We start from the raw sequence: 24,360 nt of genomic DNA, 5'->3' as shown, positions 1-24,360 counted from the left end.
TCATCCTTTCAATGTTTAATGTGACATTCTTTTTAAAGTTAAGGACATACTGCTGTTTCTCAAGCCTCATTTAAGTTTTATCCCCGCATTTCAAAAGTGGAGGGATTCAGCTCTCATTTAGCCAGAGTGGGAGGGTCTGAGCGTATTTGTTTTTTTCAAGCAGGAACACATCATTGAGAAACTATTTCACCCGCTCACTCAGTCCTTCCAGGATCTTAACTGGCAGCTTGACTTTTCTGGGAATCTCTGGCAGGCTGGTTAAAACTGACTCTTGTGCCGGAGCAAAAATCAAACACAGACCATGTCCTTATACTCCAAAAAGTGCTTTTTTTTTTACATTTGAATGAACTGGGGAAAAAAAAACATCCATCTTCAGGACAGCAGTAAAAATGTACAGTAAAAATTCTGTCATTGTCAACACATCAACAAGTCATATACAACATTTCCAAACAGACACGTAAAAGAATGTGTCAAAATCAGGCCGCAAAAGTCATTTTTACGGAATCACAGGAGTGCTTGAGCGTTTATCTGCCCCACTTCTTGTCGAGCATGTGTTTGGTTGACTCCTCGGCACTTTGCACCTTCATGTCTCTGGGGAATGTGACAGCCTCATTCTGTGCGTACCACTGGGTACCATCTTAGACAGAACCATAGACACTGCGAAGAGTGACTGGTGGATCGATGAGGAGACTCTTAGCCTTCCAGTAGTTCAGGAGAGGTGAAGGAGAAGTTACAAAACTCCTCCTGGTTGATGGATGGGATCAGCGGGTCATCAATGGGCGTGAGGTTCGGCTCTTCCTGCGTGAAATCTGGGTCGAAGTTGTTGACGTCCTCTGGCGCTTTCTGGAGGGGGATAATGAAGAACTGTTGAGCATCTGTATCATCAATTCTTCACACACTATCGTGCCATCAATGTCATGTCACGTGACTTACGATCCTTGGCTTGAACGGTGGCTCAATTTCTCTACGATTCAGCTTCTCCCAGTCGATGCCGGTGAAGAAGGCGTGGCTGGTCACGGCGCTCTCTCCGCCCTCTGAGGCCACACAGCCCAACCGCCGGGCCGGGTTTTTGGTCAAGAACTGTAAAAGACAAACAATGGATGGATTTGTAGACATGTAATACCACATAATGAATCAGTTAAACTTCATTTATATAACCGCTTTCAAATAAATCTAAAATTCAAATCCAAATGCTTTACAAGGGACTGAAAAAAAACATGGGCGAGTGAGAAACCAAAAATTGATTTTGAGACAACAATAAAATATGGGTAGTTAAAAAAATTTATACTATGAATAAAAGATTGTACAAATAATAGAAATAACAATAATAATGCAATTGTAAAAAAAAAAAGGTAAATACTGGAACCATAAAATTATAAAACACCACATAAAAGCGAAAAAGATGGGTTTTTAGTTTATGTTTGAAAATATCAATATTTCCAGCTTCTCTCAGATCCGCCCAAAAGCTGTTCTGACAGTTTGGAGCGTATTGGCTGAAAGCAGCTTGTTTTCTGCTCTCACAGCTAGTAGAGAGGAGCCGATGTTTTGTTCTGCTTTGTGGAACAGCTAAAAGATAACAGCCGGAGCATCTGAGCGGCCCTCTCTGTGAGATGTAGTCTGGTGAATAGGCCATGTGGTGCCTTATAAACCAATAAAAGACTTTTAAAATCAATACGAAAACTGTAGGAATCATAAATGTAGTTGTAAAGCAGGCACAAAAGGCTTTTGAAGCAGTCTTTTTTTTTTTAATCCAGTGAAAGAAAGTTAAATTAAAGGTTGTACCACACATCAAGATGGAGTACGTGCTCTTTGAAAAGAAAGTTTTATTCGAACCACATGACTTTAAAACATATTAGGACTTCTTTGTTTAAATAGGTGGAATAATTGGGAATTGGCATCAGCTATCAGCCAAATTGTTTTGTTAAACATTGTGTAAGCTCAGAATTCCTCCCTCATAAATTATGGATACAATTGTAAGATAACACAAGATAGGATGATTTTTTTCTGACCTGCACAAAGTGGAGGAAATGTGGTGCATGTTTATAAACTAGATCAGACCAGATATTTTTTGGAGTAATGCCAGGACCACATCCAGTCAATCCCCGCCTCCAAACTCATAAAAGAACACACCCCAGATTGTGTCTAGCACCTCCCATGATGTTTCAGTCGGTAAGAGTTCAGCCAAGTTCAGTAAAAGTGCAACTGAGGTGTCTCCACTTCCTGCTTGCTGTTCACAATAAAACAATAGAGCAGTGGATCACCTGATGACCTCCAAGTGTGTCTCTGCCACAAAAGTAGTGGAAGGTGACAGAGGCCAGAGGGAGAGGCCCAAACTAAACAAACTTTAAATTGAAAAGCTTTGTTTTAAACTTGCCTCTGGGAGTAAACTGAAAAAAACAGATGTGTTTTGGACAGCTTTGTCTTGGCTGTGGAGTTTGTTCACACTTCAGGGCCAGCAGTGACATTCAGACCAGGCCTCAACAAAACTAACAAGCCTCAGTGTCCACCGTGACGGTGTCCAGATTTACCCGAGGACTTTCGAAAGATGAATATGTCTTACCATAAGAGCTCCGCACAAAATGAACAACCAGAGGCCTAAACAACACTCAAGTCCTCAGAAAAAGCAAAAGTATATTAGAAAGACAGACAAAGCACTAAAGGGGAGATGAACAAAAGCTCTGCTTTTGGTTTTGCATAGTTCAGTCATTTAACCTACATATCACACATGCCTCACGCACTGTTGAGCAATAGTCCTGAAAAACTTGCTGAAACTTGAATCCAGCTTGACGTCAGTATTGCTGTAAACATCAAGACAGGGCAAAACGTTTCATGCACTACAGTTTAATGCTTATGCAGTTTACTCGCAGGGATTTGCGGCTGCGTGCATGACTTTGATGACGTGATTTCTAACTAATGGGAGGAAGCTTATTAAAAAAAAACACACCAGTACACCAGTACGGTCCTTGAAGTGGAAATAACTGCGAGTTAGACAGACCGAAGGGGGTCAATCAGTTCATGAGCTTACAGAGCAGAAACCTTAGGAGAAACTATTCCACTGAAGTTGATGCCATCTTTCCATGGCTGCAACTAAGCTGTGCCCTCCTCAGCACCAGACCTGCCATGTCAGCATCAATGCTCCAAGAAGCCGCTCTCCACAACACCAGCAGAAAGATATAAAGCTATCAGAGAGAAATACAAACTTTGCTCTTTCCCTTTTTCTTATTTTTTTTATCAGTGCAATCATTATTTCTGCATGTATACGTCCAGTAAAACAATAGAAGGTGGCTGAGATTTATTTTATCTACAAGTTCTTTTCTGCCTCACTTTTGTTGAACTTTGGTGGTGGAAGAAATGTATGGAAAAGGGAAAGGGAAAATGTTGAAATGTTTAAAAAGGTGCATTACATATGAATTTGAGTTTAAATCATTCAAAAAATGAAGCAAAATAATTAACAGAATGTGAAAAAAATATAATTTTGAGGCTGTATCAAAAGACATCAACGTAGTGTGTTGTAGAGATGTCTACTAACTTACTTAGCATACTAACCAGCTAGCCCTTACCCATCCTTCTTTATAATACTCTGAGCTACCAGTCTGGACAGCTAGCATCATGGCTAACTGAGCTCACAAACTAGCCTTCATCTGTCCTTCATTAAAATAGATCATATAGATATTTTTTTAAATAAAGGGGAAGGAATACTACTGCTGAAACCTTTTGTTGATTCATTGCATCGATCAATTAAAGATTCACCTACATAACTATACCACATATTTGCTGGTTTACGCTTCTGCAAGGTTACGGTTTAATTGTTTACATCAATCTAAATTGAACATCTTTGGGTTTTGGAGTGTCTGTTGGGCAAAATTAGGAGGTCACCTAGGGCACTGAGAGACGTTATGTACATTTTCCTGATACTTTATTGATTAAATTATCAAATCGATTAATCGCAAATCGACAATAAAAAAAAAAGTAAGATTGTTTCGGCCCTAATGAAAAGCTTCATTTCATTATCACTATCAACCTGTCTGAGGAGTGTATATTTTCAAAATCCCAACTGACCCTCAGTTATAATTTTGTGATATGTAATTAATAATCATTCTTAACAAACCCAACACTGATCTCAACTCTATAGGTTAAACCTACACAGAACCCAGAACAACATGACCACAGAACACAGTGAACATGCTCACAACAACAAGGAGATCCTTGCAGCGGATCAACCTTCAGTATAAATAGTGCAGTCGCATTCAAATCCACTCACACTGACATGCCTCTTTACATAACATCTGACACAGACCACGAGGGGGGAGATTGGTCCAGTGCTTCCTCAAGCATGTTGGCATAATAACAAGGATAAGAGGAGGTGCGCAGGGTTCAGAGAGTGGAGGAACGGAGGGAGGAGTTGTCGTTGTATTTATAGCGCGTGTGCTATGGCTGGGCAGTAGACCATGCCTTAATATAGTTATGCAAGAGGCCAAACAGCTGGTTTGCAGAGCTCCAGAGGGTTGCCAGTCACTCTGCAGTCAGAAAGTGTCAGTCAGCCTGAAGGACAACAAATAACAAACCCTGATCATGGAAATCCAGAGCAAAGGGGTACTGCCTTTGGCCCGTTAATATATCACACTGCAGACGCATGGCATGCTGTCCAGGAATGCAGGGAATTGGTCTTATTGGATTTTCCCCCACACTGGTCACAGATCCAGGAAGAAATTGGTTTCCTCTATCACTGTTTAAATATTGATTCAGAGCCATTTCCTCCAATTGTTGAATGTGACAGAGAAAATCTTCTTTACAGTTGATGAATAATTTAATGTAAAAAACACAAAATTGATATACTCACAGCTTTGAGTATGTTCACAGCCTCTGTGCTGAGCCAAGACGCATAAACAATCTCTTCATTGAGGATGGACTCGAAGAGGTCATCTTCATTTTCGGCCTCAAAGGGGGCGTGTCCCGACAGCATCTCGTACAACAGCACCCCGAGAGCCCACCAATCAACAGAGGGCCCATACAGCATCTCCTGCAGGATCTGTGGAAACATGTCAAAGGCAGCATACCATTGAAAGAGCAGCACAGACAGCATTAGAGAGTAGCAACGGCAAACTGTGTTGGATTAGTGAAGCTACACTGAGGAGCAAGTGTTGAGGACAGCAAAGAAGTCTTTCATAGATCTAGACACACAGTCTTGGTCAGAGAGAAAAAAAACTCTTTCAAACATGAGGAAACATCTTAATCCCTCATTATGAAACCCCAGCACGCCTGTAAAGGGATGAGGGGATCAAGGCTTGACAAGTCAACAGCACCATTCAGAAGCTGACCTCACAGGTACGCTGCCTTCCAGTTAGTCAGGAGGGAGTTTGGAGTGACGGGCAGTGACCGCAGTGTGTGTTTTTAGTGAGGTGGTGTGATGGAAAGGGGATGGGACTGGAAACTGCATCATATGAACTCAGTAGACCTGGGCTGCTGGAAGCTAAATACGGATGAATTCATGCTTTTTCAGTAATATAAAAAACTTAAATATATAAAAACAGCACATTTAGTTTTTCCCACATTCCCCCAGCTACTCTCACAAAATACAACTTCCTAGGTCCCATTCTTTTCTCTATACACACACATTTCTCTCCTGTGAAATAATACATTTCCTTCCATGGTTGCACTGATGACACACAGCTTTATCTCACCCTAAAACCAAACAACCAGTCCAGTCCAGTCTAGTCAGTTTCACAGACTGCCTTGAGGACAGAAATTGTTGGACAACAGCTGAATAAAGGCAAATCTGAAGTTGTCCTATTTTGCCCCCCCTGACTCATCAAAGCGATTATTGATGAGTCATGGCAACCAGTCCACACATGTCAAACCCCATGGCAGAAACCTTGGTGTGATGTTTGATTCCGCCTTATGTTTAATAAGTAAATTCATGTAGCAGGAAAAGCTATTTTTCCCCAATGTCATACCATTGCCAAAAGCAGGCTGTTTCTCTTTTTCAAAGGTGATAATAAAGTCATCCTCACCTTTATATCCGGCCACCTGGACTGCTGCAATTCCCTTCACTAATTTACAGGAATTAGTTATACCCCTTTCAAGCTGGCCCAAAAACGCACAAACACCCGATTATATCCAAATAATCCTGCAGTAGTAACAGGTATTTATCGCCTAATTTACTCTCCTCTTCAGGTGTGATGCTATGACGTGTGTTGAAGCTAAAGCTGCGGGCTTGTTAATATCTTTAAATCCGTCTATGTCAGGGGTCAGAGCTCAGAGAAAAAGAAAATCTTTCAGTCATGAGGAAGCATCGTAATTCCTCTTTATGAAAACCTAGCACGCCTGTAAAGGGATGAGGGGATCAGGGTTGGACAAGTCAACAGCATCATTCAAAAGCTGACCTCACAGGCACGCTTGGCCTTCCATGGTTCAGTCGGTGCTGAAGTTAAAGATATTTAAAAAGGTAAGAACTGTTTCGGTGTGGTGTGAGCCTTATCAGCTGTCTGACTGGTACTGCGCATGTGCCAATCTCAACAGAGATCATAAAGAAGGTAGATGTCTCACTCCTTAACAACTTCTGTTATCCGCTCCAGAAAAAAAACAACAATGTGTCACATACAGATTATCATTGATTAAGACTTTTATCAACAAGTTTACTGTCATCTGGAAATAAATAATATAAATTTTACTTGACTTGTGAAAATATCTTCTTCACGGGTGTAGAGGATACAGGATCCAAATGTGTGTCATTATTAAAAGTCATGATTCTTAAACTGTATGGTTTTTTTTGCCACAAGTGGAGAAACTGACCTCTGGAGCAATGTAATCCGGGGTTCCACAGAAAGTTCCTGTGGCTCCGCCTTCAAATATGCCCTCTTTGCACATGCCAAAGTCTGCTAGCTTACAGTGACCGTCTTTGTCAAGAAGAACGTTGTCCAATTTCAGATCCCTGAAGGGAAGACAAACAGAGAAAGAAACGGAAAATGAGATAAATGAAAAAGAGTAAATGGCTGGAATTCAATCAGCCACCAAAACCAAATTGTAGCCAACAGTTCCTGCTAAAATGACAAGTTCAGTCTTCCGTCACGCCCTGTTGGTGTTGTTTCTCCTTAAAACTGACAGAGGTAGAAATTTGTGGGGAGAAAAAAAGCGAAAGGTCCTCTGAGGACAGACAACTTTCTGACCATTAAATGGCAGCCAGGAAAAGTCAGACACCAGACATTTCAGGCCACTTCAGTTGCCAAGAGGAAAAAAGTGCCCTGATGTCAATATTTATTTGGCTCCAAGGAGAACCAGAACTTGAGCTATTGTGTGTGTTGTGTAGCACATTCATACAGCACAGTGAATCGGATCTGAATAAGATGTACAGATAAGAACTATTTTTTTTTTCTATCAAGCTACAAGCTGAAAAGCATGCATTTTTGCTCATGGACAAGATGCTGATTGTCACAACTGAGCAGGAAAGAAATGTCAACGGTATCTTCTTCGGCTGAGCTGTAATGTTAGCTACCCTCTCGTCCATGAGTAGATGCAGACATTCATCTGCATGGAGATGTGGCTGCCGGCTGTAGTTCAATAGACACAAAATAGTTCTGACATTAAACTGCTCACAACAAGGTCTGTGGATTATCTCGAGTAACCGGTCGTGTGCCATCCAGTTCAATGTATTCGAATGGCAGACATCTTTTCAGCAGATACCTCCAAAAATTGGCGACTTGACACCAGAACAATTTAGATGGATAAACTGCACGACAGGCATGGGGAAAACACTGCGATTTTGGGCTGAACTGTCCCTCTAATAAGATAAAATAAAATGCCTCATCCATACAGCAAAGCAACTGATTTTTCTCTCAAGAAATAAAATAGAAAAAGGATGTTCAGCGATTTCCTCCAACAGGATGACAAATACAGGAACACAGAAATTTTGATAGTGAATGAGGAAGACCGACTGCTGGTAAGGCAACACTGGTTTGGTTGGATTTATCTTGTTTGCTCTTTTCTACCATAAGCTGACTGTGCAACAGTGACTCAGACGCCCATGGTGACTGTCGCTCGAAGCCGAGCAAGCAGGCCAAAAGACACGCATAGAGACCACTGAGCCGTACAGTACACAGTTTAGTGCATGTAAGGGCTTAGTGAACAGTTAAAAGGAGGCCTCTATACATTTTGGTATCACTGTGTCCAGTCAGAAATGAATTCCTATCCCTGGCCTTTTTACTACCGTGCTCTCATCAATGAGCTACACAGGACCAACCATCGCTATGCAAATAACCAACTGCAACCGGTGCCCCTGTGCTCCCTCATCCACCCACATCACCATGCTGGAAAAAAGAGTCTGACTTAGTCTCTGAATCGCTTCCTATGGGAAGTGGGTCAGTCGGGCAGAGAGGTCTCCGTAGTGACAGCGAACGCACCTGGAACTATGACAACATCTAGATACTGAACTTTATCACACTGTTAATACAAGTAGTTGGCTCAGAGACAGGGTTTTAGTAACATGAAAATTTCCAAAGAAGAGAAGAGGAAGTGCTGACAAACACTATGACGCACTGACTACATTTTTTTTTTCTCTTTGTGGTTAGTGTCAGCGCACATCTGGACAAACGGCCTTCTGACATTCAAAGAAACAAAGAGACTCAAGTTTATAAAATAATGACCAAAGGTTATAAAAGACTATCAAAGCACTCAAATTATGCTATTACATTTTGAAAATAGATTCTTATTTAATATTTTGATCCCTCCTAAAATGGTTTGTTCTGTAATGAGGGCAGAAATTAGACAATAATCTCTATAAGCCTCTCAAAGGAAGTGTTGATTGCACCCTGCAGACTTGTTTAATTGACTCTCCACATTAAAATTGTGAAAGTCAGCGATTATTTCTTCAAGCTGTTTGAAATGAAGTCATCAAATGTCAGTAGAGCTGCAATGATCAGTTGATTAATTAAATTAAATTAAATCAAACTAATCAAAAGAAAATTACAATAAATTAATTGTGTCAGTAAATTTTCATGCAGAAATGTGTGCAGTTTGTCTTTGTCATCTCTGACAGTAAATGAACAGTCTTTGGTTTTTGGACTGTTGGCTGGAAAAAAGCAGCAAGACGTCAATTGGGATTCTGGAAATTTTGATGAGCCTTTTTCAAAAACATTTTTTGACATATTTATAGACTCAATGATTAAATGCCCAGTGTGTGGAATTTAGGGGAAACTAAACGTTGTTGTGTTTTTGATACCTTAGAATGAGCCTTTCATACCTATAGAGGGAGTGGGTCCTCTTCCATGAAGTCAGTCATGTTAGACTGCCATGGATCAACAGAACAGACAAACTAAACTCTAGAGAGGGCCTTTCCCATCTTTAGCAGCCACCATACGGAAGGGTACAAGGTGGGGTATTCAGTTGGTTGCAATCTGCAGCCTCACCAATAGATGCCCCTAAATCCTACACACCGGACCTTTCATCTATCATTTGAAAGTAACCAGCAGATTTGACGTTAATGGAAACATCATTAGGTGCAGCCCTGAATGTAAATACCTTTATCACAAAACTAGATGTACTGTACTTGAAGTCATAAAAAACTGCAGCATCAAAACCAAACATCTTTAAACTTCAGGAAACATGATGGCATAAACCGAGATGCTGGAAAGCACGACTTTGCCTAAGGCTAATAGGGCCACACAGAGATAACTAGTCAAGTCACAAGGAGACACACATATTACACAACACATCTATTGAGGCTATAATCTTATTTTTGAGGAGGCAGCACGAGCTCTGCTCTTATAACACTGGCCTGATGTGCGAGCTGCAATTAGACTTGCTATTCTAGTGTTAGCATGCAAACTGCATGTGGCCTCTTAAGCTAGCAGTCATGCTATGTGGTGCAGGCTGACGAGGAACACACAGACCACTAAATATAACTTCAGGATTTAGTTCACATGATGCCCCCCTCCTTATCATAATGTACTGGCAGGGAGACACTGTTCTTCCTGCAGGTAGCCAACAGCATCCTAAAATGGCCTTAAAGATTAGACCTACATATTTCATGCTGGAAAAGAAGCATTGATGTGGTTACAGTATACAATTGTTATTATTAAAAGTTAGTTCACACAAGATGAAAATTGTACCCATGCTGTTGTAGCATGCACTCTATGGTAATCTGCTATTGCACTGTGCTCACTATGATATGTTTTGACATGAGCGATCAAAATACAAATATAGCTAAAAATGAGCCTCAAAATGAACATTTGTATGCACAGCGCAGGTGTTTGGCTGCAACACACTGTGCTACAAAGGTTTCTTGGGATCTTCTTGTAGAATTTAATTCGCATTGGATGAAACATCTTAAATATTATGCCAGAAAAGTTAGACGATCTGCACAAGACAGATTAGGGAAATTTAGTGCCAAGGGGTAATGGATCCAAAAATGATGGATACTAAAATATCCATAATGCAACTTCATAGTGTCCTTTTAGTCAGACTGTCCTAGTTTGTCATGCCACACATTTGGAGGTCAAAAATTGCAATAAATCTGCAGTCCGCACGCCCAAACCAATATAACCTGGACTATATCATGTGGGGTTTATTTGTTATACAAAGAAAATATTATACATTTATTTCGGCCATGTCTTATAAACTGAGATTAATGATGCGTGTGGAGTGGTGTTTTCATTCAACAAGCAATCCATCATGACATTCATCCATCACAACATATTTTTCTTAAAACAGTTCAACCATTTGGGTGATATAGTTCCATATTACCCTGTACAGATCATGATGTCTCAATAACACAATATCTAGTTAAGATGGAGACTGTTACTAGTCTATTACTTAATATTTTAAATTGTCAGAATTGGTTACCATTGGGGAGTAGGTGTTTTGTCAGTGTGTTTGTTCTTAGAACTCTCCTGAAATTGTTTTATAGGATTGTTCTGTTTTTATCCATCATAATGGTGGATTTATTATTCTTTTAGCCTATGCACTTTTATATAATGCTTTGAAGACATTTATGTGCAAAAGTATGTTCTCCTCTAATTGCAGGTTGCCTTGTTAATTGTGTTTCCTGACCTGTAAAGGATGCCTTTGCCATGCAGGAACATGAGCGCGGAGGTGATCTCTGCTGTGTAGAAACGTGCCCTCGGCTCTTCGAATTTTCTTGACTTCTGGATGTGGAACATGAGATCGCCACCGTTCACAAACTCCATCACAAAGAACAGACGGTCCTGCAGAAGGAAGCGAGGAGATGACATTTACACATGTGCACAGAAACCACACCAGCCCTCACAGCGACCACCCCGCGCGCATTATTAAACAGTCCAAGAACCCATGACTATGAAGATTGCTCCAAGGATGAACATGTCTGCTTCTCATAAATTTCACATGTCTGCTTGATGGATTCCTGTGCAAATAACCGCAGTTGAATGTCAGTGGGGCAAAAAAAATACTGATCAAACCCATAAATCTTTCTTTCTCATCATAGGCTATGGCTGATATGTGAAGAAGAAAATGAAGGCCTGGAGGGAGAAAAAACACTGGAGGAGAATGTGAAGTAGAGATCTGCCCATCTTCCTGAAGGGATAAGTACATTCTGCCACAGCTGACTCTGTTTAACTGCTCTGTGGTTTGGAGTGCTCTGATATTTACCCTGAGATTACAGGTATGATGGCCAATAATAATGTGCTCGGAGCAGCAAGGACTCTGTGTGTGGTCTAAGCTGTGGGAATCTTTAAATCCACACTCAAACAGTGTCATGGTCCTGCATTTCTATTGATTTCTATTGAGTTATACATCTTAAAATGCTAGTCATGTTGCTATATAAGCTCCAAGGTGCCATTACCATTTTCATCTCAAGATGTTCACTGTGGTGAATTTGGTCCTTCTTAACATGAAAGTAATCACAAATGTCATTTCCCAGAGGAGTCCTTTTAAATTCCATGCCAATGAACAGTTTTCTGTTCTCCAAAGTTAAGCTCTCCTAATTATTCTGAAAGAGTCTCTCCAAACCACCGTAAAATTGATGAGCAAGATGTCTGGTGATGCAAGATTAGATTTAATTTGAATGTTTAAAGACAAGCAGCTGATGATAAATTGCTGTGTTGAAGGACAATTTATCTACACCACATCATTTAGCTAAAAGAAAAAATGTGTGCCCACTCCACCGCACCACAGGCGCATCACTTTCCACCCTACTCATCCCCTCTTCCTCTCTTTATACTCACATTTTTCAAAAATCACACTGGACTGAAGCTCAAATGGATGCAAAATTACATTAAAAATAGTCAACATGTCATAACTCAAACACTTGCAATAGAATTATGATAATATTTGGACAATTTCTTAAAAATGTGTCCAGGTGCATTCACAAGATAAATAACAAGTCATTTACAGAAACTACCTACTCAGGAAAAGGGCGACAAGACACATATAAAAGTGAGGAGGAACTGTGGTGGAACAGAGCGGTTTGGTGTGGGTTTGAATGGTCAGGGGGAGAAGTGTCATTTAGTTAATTTTTCACATCGCGCTGCTCTATTTTGACCCGAGGTGAAGTAGGGCAACAGAGGTTCAAACAACAAAAGCAGATTAGAAGTGTCCTGTCTATGCCAGGAGCCCTGCCAGACAAGTTCCCCCTTCCGCCCTCTCAAACACAAGATGTGGAAACTGCTGCCACCTGCTGATTCATGTACGCATTACAATGCTGTGTCTTGACTGTGTCTAGACTGTGTAACCAAGACATCTAACTGTACCATTTTTGTGATAAATACAAAAAGGTAAAGGACATTTATCATTTTGTGTAATAACAGGAGACTATATCAATACAATGGCAATTTTGGAACCACTAGAACAAAGTTTTCCACAGAAATAATACTCCTTTGTCAGTTTTGTTAAGGCTGCCCCTACTCTATCTGCTCTTATTTTTAATTTTTTTGCAGTTGTAATACCTCTATTACCTTTGTGCATCATACTGTGGATCATTAGTGTACATCAACAGCAGTGGACTTCTACGAAAGCCCGCTCTACCACCTGAGCTAATGGCTGGCCCTGTTTATGCCACAACTTGATCTGGAAATTTTCCTCAGTAAGGCATGGGAGAAGGTTGTTTTTATAAAACTGTGCCTCATTACCTCTGGCACAGATTACACCCACAATAAAAGCATACTGAACTATGACACAATGGCATGCGGGCGTATATCTGTACTGACCGGCGTCTGGAAGCAGCAATGCAGCTGTGTCAGATAAGGGTGACAGCGGGCGAGCGACAGCACCCTCTTCTCTGTCATGGTGCACTCCACGTCATCGTCCTGCAGAATGATGTCCTTTTTCAGTACCTTGACCGCGAAAACCCGATCATTGCTGTTTAGTTTCGCCAGCATCACCTAAAGATATAGCAAGCAGAGAATATGATAGATGAGAATTCACAGGTGTAACACTGTGATTGTGATAACAATCAGATCAGAATTGATAGGTCTATTTATTTAAGCAAATCATTTTGTTATTAGAAAAGCTCTATCATATGTTTCATGTTACAAAATAATTTCAAAATACAAACTCCAATTCCAATGAAGTTGGGGCATTGTTTAAAATGTAAATATAAGCAGAATACAATGATTTGCAAATCCTTTTCAATTTGCATTTAATTGAATACACTACAAAGACAAGATATTTAATGTTCAATGTTGGTTTTTTTGCAAATTTTCACTCATTTTGAATCTGATGCCTGCAACACGTTCCAAAAGAGCAGGGACAGGGGCATGTTTACCACTGTGTTACATCACCTTTCCTTTTAACAACACTCAATAAGCATTTGGGAACTGAGGACACTAATTGTTGAAGTGTTGTAGGTGGAATTCTTTCCCATTCTTGCTTGATATACGACTTAAGTTGCTCAACAGTCGTATTTTACACTTCATAATGCGCCACACAGTTTCAATAGAAGAACAGGTCTGGACTGCAGGCAGGCCAGTCTAGTACCCACACTCTTTTACTACAGAGCCACGCTGTTGTAACACGTGCTGAATGTGGCTTGGCATTGTCTTGCTGACATAAGCAGGGACGTCCCTGAAAAAGACGTTGCTTGGATGTTGCTCCGAAACCTGTATGTTCCAGCATTTATGGTGCCTTCACAGATGAGCAAGTTACCCATGCCACGGGCACTAACACACCCCCATAACATCACAGATGCTGGCTTTTGCGCCAGAACAATCTGGATGGTCCTTTTCCTCTTTGGACCGGAAGACACGACTTCCATGATTTCCAAAAACAATTTGAAATGTAGACTCGTCAGACCACAGAACACCTTTCCACTTTACATCAGTCCATCTCAGATGAGCTTGGGCCCAAAGAAGCCGGCAACATTTCTGGATGTTGTTAATAAAGGGCTTTCGCTTTGTATTGTAGAGTTTTAACTTGCACTTGTAGATGTTGGTTTTCGGCCTTGCTGCTTACATGCAGAGATTTCTCCAGATTTTCTGAATCTTTTGATGTTATTATGGACTGTAGATGATGAAATCCTTAAATTTCTTGCAATGTACATTGATAAACATTCTTAAACTGTTAGACTATTTGCTCACGCAGTTGTTCACTAAGTGGTGAACCTCGCCCCATCCTTGCTTCTGAACAACTGAGCCTTTCGGGGATGTTCCTTTTATACCCAATCATGGCACTCACCGGTCTCCAATTATCCTGTTCACCTGTGGAATGTTCCATACAGGTGTTTTTTAACTATTCCTCAACTTTCCCAGTCTTTTGTTGCCCCTGTCCCAACTATTTTGGATGCAGGCATCTAATTAAAAATGAGTGAATATCTGCACAAAATCATATTAACGCTTTACACAACATCCCAACTTCATTGGAATTGGGGTTTGTAGTTTATATTTAATAAATTTTAATATTTCAGAATTACACTCCTCTTAAATGACGTCCTCTAATACAAAAAAAATATTCCCACATTCTGCAGTCTTCCTCATTTTTCACCCTGTTCATCATTTCATTACACAGAGAATTTCTCCTTTCCCTCTCTCATCATTCCCACCTTGCCAAAGCTGCCCTTGCCAAGGACCTGAAGGAACGTGAAGTCCGAGATGCCGAGCCGAGGGCTCTGCTGCTGACCTTCTGTATCCTCCCTCCTTTCAGATGGCGCTCTAATCTGACTTGCATTTCTGGCCTATCAGAGCACACAAAAAATGAAGAAAAAAACACCACTTAGATCAGCTTGATTTAAGGCCACACCTAAGTAAAATTAGAACTTGTTCTGGAAACTCAGCCTTTGTACCAATGAGTTGCGTTTAGAGACTTCTCCAGCCTGCAGGCCCATCTCTGCAAGCTTATTGGCCAGTTCCACGCTGTTGACCCCACAGTTGGGAGCAACATTGCCTCTGCAGCGGATGTGAACATTCATTTTACAGACTGAAGAGAGAAACAACACAGACAGGAAGACAAATTAGGACCTCTGAGATGATGATTTTGAGCGACAACTGTTGACACGGGTCTTACTTTTACAGTGTAGCCCCTGCTTGACTATCCCCCACAGCAGGGAGCCACAGTGGTCACAGAAGGTAGGCGACTTGTAGTTGTGGATGTTGAACTTGTGAGGGATGTTGATGCTGAAGCCTTGGGTTACAGGCTGCGGAGAAAATACATACAGTAAACAAACCACTGCGTGGTGAAATGGTGTGTTCAACCATGCATGGACCAATTCTAAAACAACCCTGAATTGTCACATGGTGTGTGCTGTGAGAAAAGTTTAGTTCCTGGTTTTTGTCACAGTGGGACCTGGTCTCAGTTTATTGCTGCATTTGCTTCTCTCTAAATTTCCCCAAGGAAGAGAAACTTGTAATGCTCAGCAAAGTGTAATAAATAAGGCCAAAAATGGCACGTTTCAATGCTAAAACAAGCACATATGTATTTATGGGAACATGAAAATGCTGCAAGCATGTGTGGAAAAACAGATCATAGTACAGTGTTCTGGCTCAGTGACCAGAACTCAAAAACAGGAACATGTACAGCCCGCTGATCACTGCAGGTGTGTGTGTGTGTGTGTGTGTGTGTGTGTGTGTGTGTGTGTGTGTGTGTGTGTGTGTGTGTGTGTGCGTGCGTGGGAGGGGACTGTCACACATGTCTGCTATCTATCTGCACATCCTGTATAACTTCAAGAAAAATAATGCTAGAATGTAGATCAATAAATAGAAATGAAAATGAGGTGCCCTGCAAACTGCCGGGTAAAACTAGCACTATCACAAGTCTACAGCGACTATGCACAGACATTTGATAGCGAAGCACCCAGGGCATGTAACACTGATCACTTTCTTATTGATCTGATGGTTTGTTGAGACAGAGAAACCTGATGGTATTGTTGTCTAACAGAGATTGTTGTCGCGTGGTCTTACTTGTTCTTTTGTTGACTTCTTCATACGCGGACACACAGTGACGACGTGCTGGTGGCATCGTTTGTGAACCACACAGGTACAGACTGAGAAAACAAACAGTCAATGTCAAATTTGTGTCCCTATGTTTAAGGAAATGTGTGAAATGGCAGAAAGAGAAAACAAAGTCTCCTCACCTTGGCACTGGTAACCCTGTTTTCCAAAAACACCCCTATAAACAGATAGAGACAGAATCAGATACAGTTTACAGACCACACAGATACATGTGGGCAGGAGTGATCCCACATCTCTCTCACCAGATGAACTCTTTGCAGTGAAAACAGAAGGTGGGTTGACGGAGGAAAGTGGACATGAACTTGTGCCCGTTGACCTGGTGGATTCTCCGCTTGACAGCCCCCTGCCGCTTCCTCGTAAACTGCTTATAGGTCTTCTCTTTCACAATGGCGTCATCTGACAGAAAGAAATCAGAGATAAAAGTTTATGTTCAAATATCAGGAGTGGAACAAGAGCTGCAGAAATAAGTTAATTCTCAGACCCAATAGCATACGAACTTTGGTTTGCAAAGTGATCCCTGTTATCATACCATGGGACTTTAAAGCAGCTATAAGTAATATTCCTATATTAGAAATGGGTCACATCACCACCCGTATGTGAAAAGGGTCACTTGCAATGACAAATCCAGAAAGAATCATCTCTCAGCTCATTGGTTTTATAGCAGCATCATTTTGGTTTTGTGACTCACAACTTTACTGTTTTGGTTCACTCTTTCTCTCAGTGTTCTGGTATTTTGGCAGCTGTTTTTAGCTCAAAGGCACCCAATAAAAACCCGCTCTACATCACCTGCCCAGCACCAATCAGTAGACAGACAAGTCAGAGACTAACTGTTGAATAGAGTGGAAAATTACGCAGCGCTAGAGCCAGATATTGGCTAGGGGTGTTGGTACTGACCTCCAAATAAATGCTACCAATTTTTCCATATTCACTGAATATGAGAATAATAAGATTTTGGCTAAGAAGTTTGGCTTGTCGATTTGAAAGGTGATAATGTGTCAGTGCTCAGAAGTTCACTGCTTGCTAAACATTTTCAGGTTTTAATATTGTGAATCAAGAAAAATAATCAGTGTTGTTGTGTAAATTAGAAACTGATGGTTTTCTAAACCAAGTATGAGTAAACAATGAAAAATAACAATGTCCCATAACTCAAGTCACATGTAACTAACTGCCATCAGATTAACGTATCATTTGATAAATTATTTTACATACCTAATCAAACTGTGTTACCATTATCAGATGAATATTATCAATTCATTTATAAAATAATTTTAGCTTTGTGCGTATTTGTGAGGTTTGGGTTTGCTCTATGTGCTCTAGGTCTAGGTGTAACGAGTTACATGTGAGGTGAAAACCACACATGCATTATGGAAACCTGTGCGCTGAGCCCCCACCATCCCCCTGCAAACAACACGAATGCGTGTTTGTGGTAGAAGTGTGAAAAGGGGGCTTTACATTAGAACTTAGGTCACATAAGATCTTATGCAGAAGTACTCAGTGAAAGTTCACTCGACTAATGCATCAGTTTATAGGGTCGCACCACATATTTTCCCCAACCAGAAAGATGTCAGTTCAGTTTTCTTCAAATGTTTTCATGAAAATAAAGCTTGAACTTAACAGAAGGCAACTAGCCACCAGCTGACAGGACTTCTGCTTCTAAAGAGCTCATCAGAAGACCTCATTTTTCTCTCATCGTAATCAAAATGCTCCGTCTCGCTGGTTACGACACCATGTACATGTACTATACAGACGTCCCCGACAATGACGTGCTCTGACGTCTTAAGAAAGCAAACGAGCATACATGGAACATACCAGACTGCTTAGGTCACACAGAAACATGTGTGCACACCTGTTCTCAGAGCCTCTTATTACATGGCTCCACATGGATTAGTGTTCCTTATCATTTAAAAAGTTTTTTCAGATTAAGAGAAAAAAGACAGGGACAAACTCAGCCGTAGCAGCAATCTTTCGCAGCCTTACCATCAGTGAAGGATCCAGTGAGGGCAACATGGATGTAAACCTTGCCCTCTGGTTCCAAGTCCATCTGTAGACAAACAAAACGCAATATTATATATCTGCATACTTACAACAGCTAAGTAGACAGATATTAAGACTCACCAGATTACAAAAGTATCAAATAAACATATTTAGCCCAAACTAATATATATTAAACAACATGGAATTCAGGAGAATGGCACATTTGATGCTTTTGAAACTATACTTTAAATGTAGGAAGAGTTGTTAGTGCCTCAGTTAAAATAACTGGGTTAATAAAAAGGCATGTGAGAAAAAGGTATCTGACATTTTAGCCCCTGTCCTTCTGCTCTGGTATAGGTACTTAACCGCATATTTTGGGCATTCCTCAGTGTGTATGTAACACTGGAGGAATTTGAACTATGTGACGGAAGGACAACACATCAGGTCTGGCAGGTTGGGCTTGTTGCAGAGGCTGCTGTGATGCTCAGCTGTTAGTGATGACTAACTAAATGTCCAATCACATACGGGAGACGTACAGAAGCACAGCAGACAGAGCAAGACACTTCCTGCAGCACCCACTGAATGGAAACTTAGGTCACTCTATGCTGAAATAAAGATCTATTTATGTTTTACACACACGCCAGCTGGAAAATACTGACTGCCCACAAAACAGTGACACATTTGGTGTCAACTCTGACCACTCAGTTGGTACATTTAGTGCGAAGATTTCATTTCAAGAAGGGGTTCATTTCGCTTCAGCTAAAACATCTGCACTTTTGTTTTCGGTCACCTGCTCATATCCTGTGTCTATCTACAGTCTAGACAGCAGGTTTGACTTGTCCACCGTGAAGACTTCCTCAGTGCGTTTGTTATCTTTGAAACACGTTTTACTTTGGTCAAGCTTTACAGAAGAGCTGAAAGGAGACAGGCCTTAAAACAATATTTATATGTACATATGCAGGTAGAAAGAATTACTGCAGATCTTTGTGTGACTTTCCTTCTGCTGAAGCTCAGCAAAGAAAGACAGTCAGAAAACAGAGAGGATAATTCTTTGCTAAAAAGACTGTAATCTCGCTGATAATCACAAGAAGCGCTGGGCAGTATAAAGAGATTATATCGCTGACGTGATATCGGACAATATATATGGTGTGGTGGTCTGGTATTGTTGTATTGTGATATGACATAATTGTTGCCATTTCCTTGTTTTAAAGGGCTGTATTTCAGGAAAGTGATTTCGTTTTTTTGAACTAAGCAACCTGTTCTACTTGTTCTAATACTTGGCTTCACCCACTTGTCAACCACTTGTCATTGCTTTTCTGAAGTGTTATTGAATAGAAGCAGAACAAGAAGCGACTTTTGGAGACGATATCTTTTAATGACCCTGACAGTGACCAATATACGCTCTTTTTTTGCAATGACGCCTTGGTTAAGTTTTAGTTTTGGCCCCCCGAGGGGAAAAGTTTGGGTGTCTTTAGAATCAGTTTCATCACAGAAAGGGGCTGTGTTTTTTTTTTCCTCCACCATTTACATTTCTACTTACTATGTAAAGACAAAGGAGAAACAATTACACAACCAACTTCATAGTGCATACAGGCATGTGAGCATTATTGTAGGGCAGACTTGAAAAAAATGGGAAACTACAGAACAGATCTCACCTAAAATAGATGTGGGTGATGGCGGCATGATCGTCAAGTTTAAAAGCAGAACGTTTTAATGCTGTATCACAGAGATAGGAGGAAGTTTGTCTTTTTTTTTAGACATAGGCGATGGGGCCCGTTTCACTCTAGCACGCTGTACACTTGACTGGAAAATGTCGAGGGGCCATATTTAACCCACTTTCAGTTTCAGTGCCCCTAGGCAGTCTTGATGGCTTCAAGGCTGAGAAACAAGTCAAACGCCCCAGATGCATGAGCAGTGATTACTGGAATCTTATTGTGCAATTAAAAAACTCAAATAAACGAGTAATAAGTCAAAGATGTCATTGCGTTGTGCCATGTGATGTTAACAAGTGGGAGGCAGAGGAAACTGGCCTTTTGTCTAAATGTGCTGTCTGAGGCAGATAAAGTCAGTCCTGATGAATACTTGAGTTGAGTCACTAAGAAATTCTGCGAAAGTTGAGCTTGAACCTTCAGCTTTTTGTCAGCTGTAAGAGCATCAAACTGGACAGCGTGCACAAGAGTCAAGCGAACGCATTGAAAAAGGGTAAGTGAGAGGAAGTGGAGCACCTGGACAAGAGCCAACAGAGTGAGCATGTTAACAGTGAGCCCTCAAGCACCGATCCGATGGTGGGAACGCTGTGATCAACAGCAGTGTGGGCGTGTGGAGGCTTGTGTCTCGGCGTGAATGTGTGAAACAAACCAGCCCAGCATTTCTTCAACGCAACAAAGCACAAAAAGAAACCATGCACTGATCTGGCGGATAACAACTTCAAGCATGTACCTCGAAGTGAGAAAGGCAACTTATTACTTCTTCTAAATCTGCCGGCAGGGCTCCACTTTCGTACCCACTTCCCCCAACGTGTGGGGTCTTGGTGAAGGTGTGGGCACTCATCCTGCTCAATACTAACTTTTCACACACACAGACACATATATATATATATATATATAAATATTTAAATCTTAATTTCAGTCAGTGCTGGTTTGAGGTAACTTTTGCTATCGTTTCTAATTAAGTGTATTTCTTTAAGATGTATTTGCGCTATTCAGGCATGCGACAACATTTTATTCAAACTCACTTTATCCTTGCATTTAGTAAGGAAACAATTTTTTTTATTGTATCACAGATAGGACGCACTTCTTTTTAAAAAGAAATACAATCAAAGAATATATGAATAAATCTTTTGATAATTGATTATTCAATCATTTTGCAAGCAAACTGGCTGCTGGTTCCAGCTTCTTAAATGTAAGAATTTGCTGCTTTTCTTTGTCATTTATGACAGGAAGTGAAGAATCTTTGGGCTTTGGAATGTTTGGTGGACAAAAGAAGCAATTTGCAGACGTCGCTTTGGGCTCTGGAAAATAGCAAATAGCCTTTTCGAAAAAAATGTGATGTTGTTTAAGTCTGAACAAAAAATTGTTACTCTTGTTGCAGGCCTAAATGCTTAACTTCTCAAACACCATCCCACCTACATCTAAACGAATGTGAGGCATTTGTCTTCAATGTAAAATGCCGTACAAGTTTGTCTTATCTGTTTTACGTTCTGTTACTGCTACTGTAGTATCTTTGTTGTGTGCTTTGTGGTGACGTGATGCTCAGACCACCAAATTTACTGACTTGTTAAACACAAAATCTGATTTAGAAAACATCCTTCCATTGTTTAAATAAAGCGTTCTGCAGCAGGATCCCGCCGCTGCTGAACCACTGGATGATTTAATCAACACAAGGTCAACACGTTGACACAGAAAAATGTGCTTTACTGACAAAAGTCTGTCTGTGGAAGAGAGACGGCTCTGTTGTGGTACGTAGTCGATACCGCCTCAGACGGCTCCAGGCCCGGACAGGTTCAGGTTACATTCATCGACACCTGCAGAGGCTTACAGTCCAAGAAGGATGAAAGTTAGTCAGAGGAGGGAAACTCCGGTTAGAAGGGGCAGTTTTCTGTTTGTGTCTGGCAAACACTAAGACGAATGTGATACTAAACATGAGACATTGGATCTGAGCTTTGACGACGTCCATTTTCTCCCTGTACTGTAGCCTGTACTGTAGCGTGCGCCAGACACTCAGCACCCTTACACCTCAGTCAACTGCGTATGGTTAACTTCTCACCCATGACAACTTGACGAAGTGTCGGGGGTTTAATCAACACACATTTGTTTGCACAGGCAGGTCAAACGCTTTGCAAGATCAAGAAATTAGAGAGCGTTTGTGCACACTGCAAGCAGAGTTAACACCTCACCACAGCAGCGGTATCTGTGGTTTTAGACAACATTTGAGCTGATGATCATAGCAAATCTTCTGGGTCGATCAGCGCAAGACGTTAAACGGCTCAGGTCAAGCACTTTGCTGTCCACGCAAAGACATGGACAAGTGAATATGTGAGGAGCTGGTTGGAAAAACAGGCAGTCACTCACGACACGTGTAGCGACCAATCGCCCCAAGCTATATTGCACAGTTTGTTTTTCCTTGCTCTCAAATCCTGAGCAGCATGTGTCAAATTCATAAACAATATACGATATTTCATAGGAATGCTCTTTATGCTGACATTTCCTGACGCATTTGTTTTCTAGGTAATCTTTTCTACTGTAATGTTCTAGAAGTAAATGGGGAAGTACTATTAGCCTACTAATGGATGAACTTTGAGTCAATAGATCCCTGTACCTGATAATAACCAAAATGAAAAATTTCATAAAAATTACATCACCTACATCACAATGAAAATACACAAGCAAAGTCTTGGCAACTCATAGATGGCTCTAATCTTCAGGACTGGATTACCATCAAGGAAAAGCCACTGATGAAGCCACTGTTTAGGGCCCCTCGATCCACAAGGGCCTCAAAAACCCCAAGGTACAATTCCATATCATGTGTAGATTGTGTTGTTGCAAATTTACCCCAATGAAATACGATATCAACAAAGATGACCCCGTCTTTCCCCTCCTTTATAGATGTTGATCTCGTGTGTATGAATGGGACAGATTCATCGAAAAAGTTTTTTTTTTTTTAATTCTACTAAACATAACTTAAATGACTTGCAGAATACCTGCTCTAGCATATAAGTAATGGTTGGTGTCTCTGGCGCTGGTAAGGATGGGCAGATTACTAATCAGTGCATCAACCGATATGGCTGATATCGACCTCTCACAGACGTATCTCAATGTTGTCTGAAATGCATTGATACAAAAGGCTTTTTTTAATACATTATAATGCAGAGAAAGATGCTTGGGGTGATTTATAATTACTAAAATTCCAATGAGATTCACTGTTTCAGTGCAGTGATGTCATTTCAGATAACAAAGTATGCTTTTAAACTGTAAAATATCCCACCTCTGTTACATTACATCCTTGTGAGAAGTGTTTGATAAAATTATTTGAGGGATAATTGCAAAAAAAGGTGTGCAGATCAGCCGATATGTCAGGATTTATGACTGCAACTCAACTCAATGACTCGGGATCAAGATCAGAAATATGCATTTTGTTTTTATGTTATCTGTGTGTTGTTTTGAGTATTTAAAATGAGCAGTCACCTCATTAGGTCAACTATTTCTCAACATGAACACACAGCGATGAATCAGAGATGGCCTGAAACACATGCTTGGAGGAGGTCTGGTTTGATGTCTTGTGTTTTAATGCACTACATTCAGATCATGAGTCATGGCTCACTGCTTTCCAGTGAAGTGTGAATACACTGGCTGCTTTTAAGCATGTATGGGAACTATCAGCATTAATAACTGTAGTACTGCAATTACTCAACACTGGATCGAAACCAAATGTTGTGGTATCACCCACCCCTTCTCTCTGGGTCTGTCCCAGGACACCCCAATAGGTTAATCCGCCCATGTAGTTGAGGGGGGGAATGACGATTGGACATGGATACATATTTGTTTTCCAGTTTATGCTTCTTCTTCTTGTTTTTTTACTCACCCATCCCTCGAACGTCTCTCCTGTGTTGGAGGTTTTGATGAGGTCTTCAAACTGCATGATGCAGTTGGCCACAAAGTCATCATATCCGATTGGAGTGTCGTGGAAAACTGCCATCTCGATCTGCTTCCCGTTGCTCACGTTCAGGCAGAACTCCTCATTGTACGTCGGCGCGTTGGTTTTCTGCTTGGTGTGAGTTTGTCCAATCTTGTAGTCGTCCACCTTCACCACGATGTACGGGTCCAGAGCCGGCGGGGCTTTGTTGAAGATGACAGAGTGGCGGAGGGAGAAGGTGGTCGGCTTCAGGTCCACCGCCTCGCCGATCCGGAGCTTCAGGTAACCGTTAAACTTCATTTTTTAAAAACCTTTTTTTTCCACCAAGGTAGAGGCGTAAAAAAAA

At 40.9% G+C, this 24,360-nt stretch overlaps 1 protein-coding gene across 1 annotated transcript; it reads right to left on the bottom strand.

Annotated features, from left to right (window-relative positions):
• prkcha (protein kinase C, eta, a) lies at positions 1–24,355 on the bottom strand. The gene is made up of 14 exons (XM_030392327.1): positions 23,964–24,355; positions 18,387–18,450; positions 16,652–16,805; positions 16,532–16,566; positions 16,359–16,441; positions 15,466–15,595; positions 15,245–15,378; positions 15,005–15,136; positions 13,176–13,349; positions 11,044–11,198; positions 6,793–6,931; positions 4,841–5,029; positions 934–1,080; positions 1–843 (listed from the first exon to the last, which is right to left on the bottom strand). The coding sequence occupies exons 1-14, from the start codon at positions 24,312–24,314 to the stop codon at positions 694–696; spliced, it is 2,037 nt and encodes a 678-aa protein (XP_030248187.1). The 5' UTR covers positions 24,315–24,355; the 3' UTR covers positions 1–693.
• Positions 24,356–24,360: the final 5 nt, after the last annotated feature.

Source organism: Sparus aurata, chromosome 16 (assembly GCF_900880675.1).
Source record: "Sparus aurata chromosome 16, fSpaAur1.1, whole genome shotgun sequence".
Taxonomy (NCBI): Eukaryota; Metazoa; Chordata; class Actinopteri; order Spariformes; family Sparidae; genus Sparus; species Sparus aurata.
Note: the sequence above shows the minus strand (reverse complement) of the source record. Positions and strands in the feature narration are given on the sequence as shown.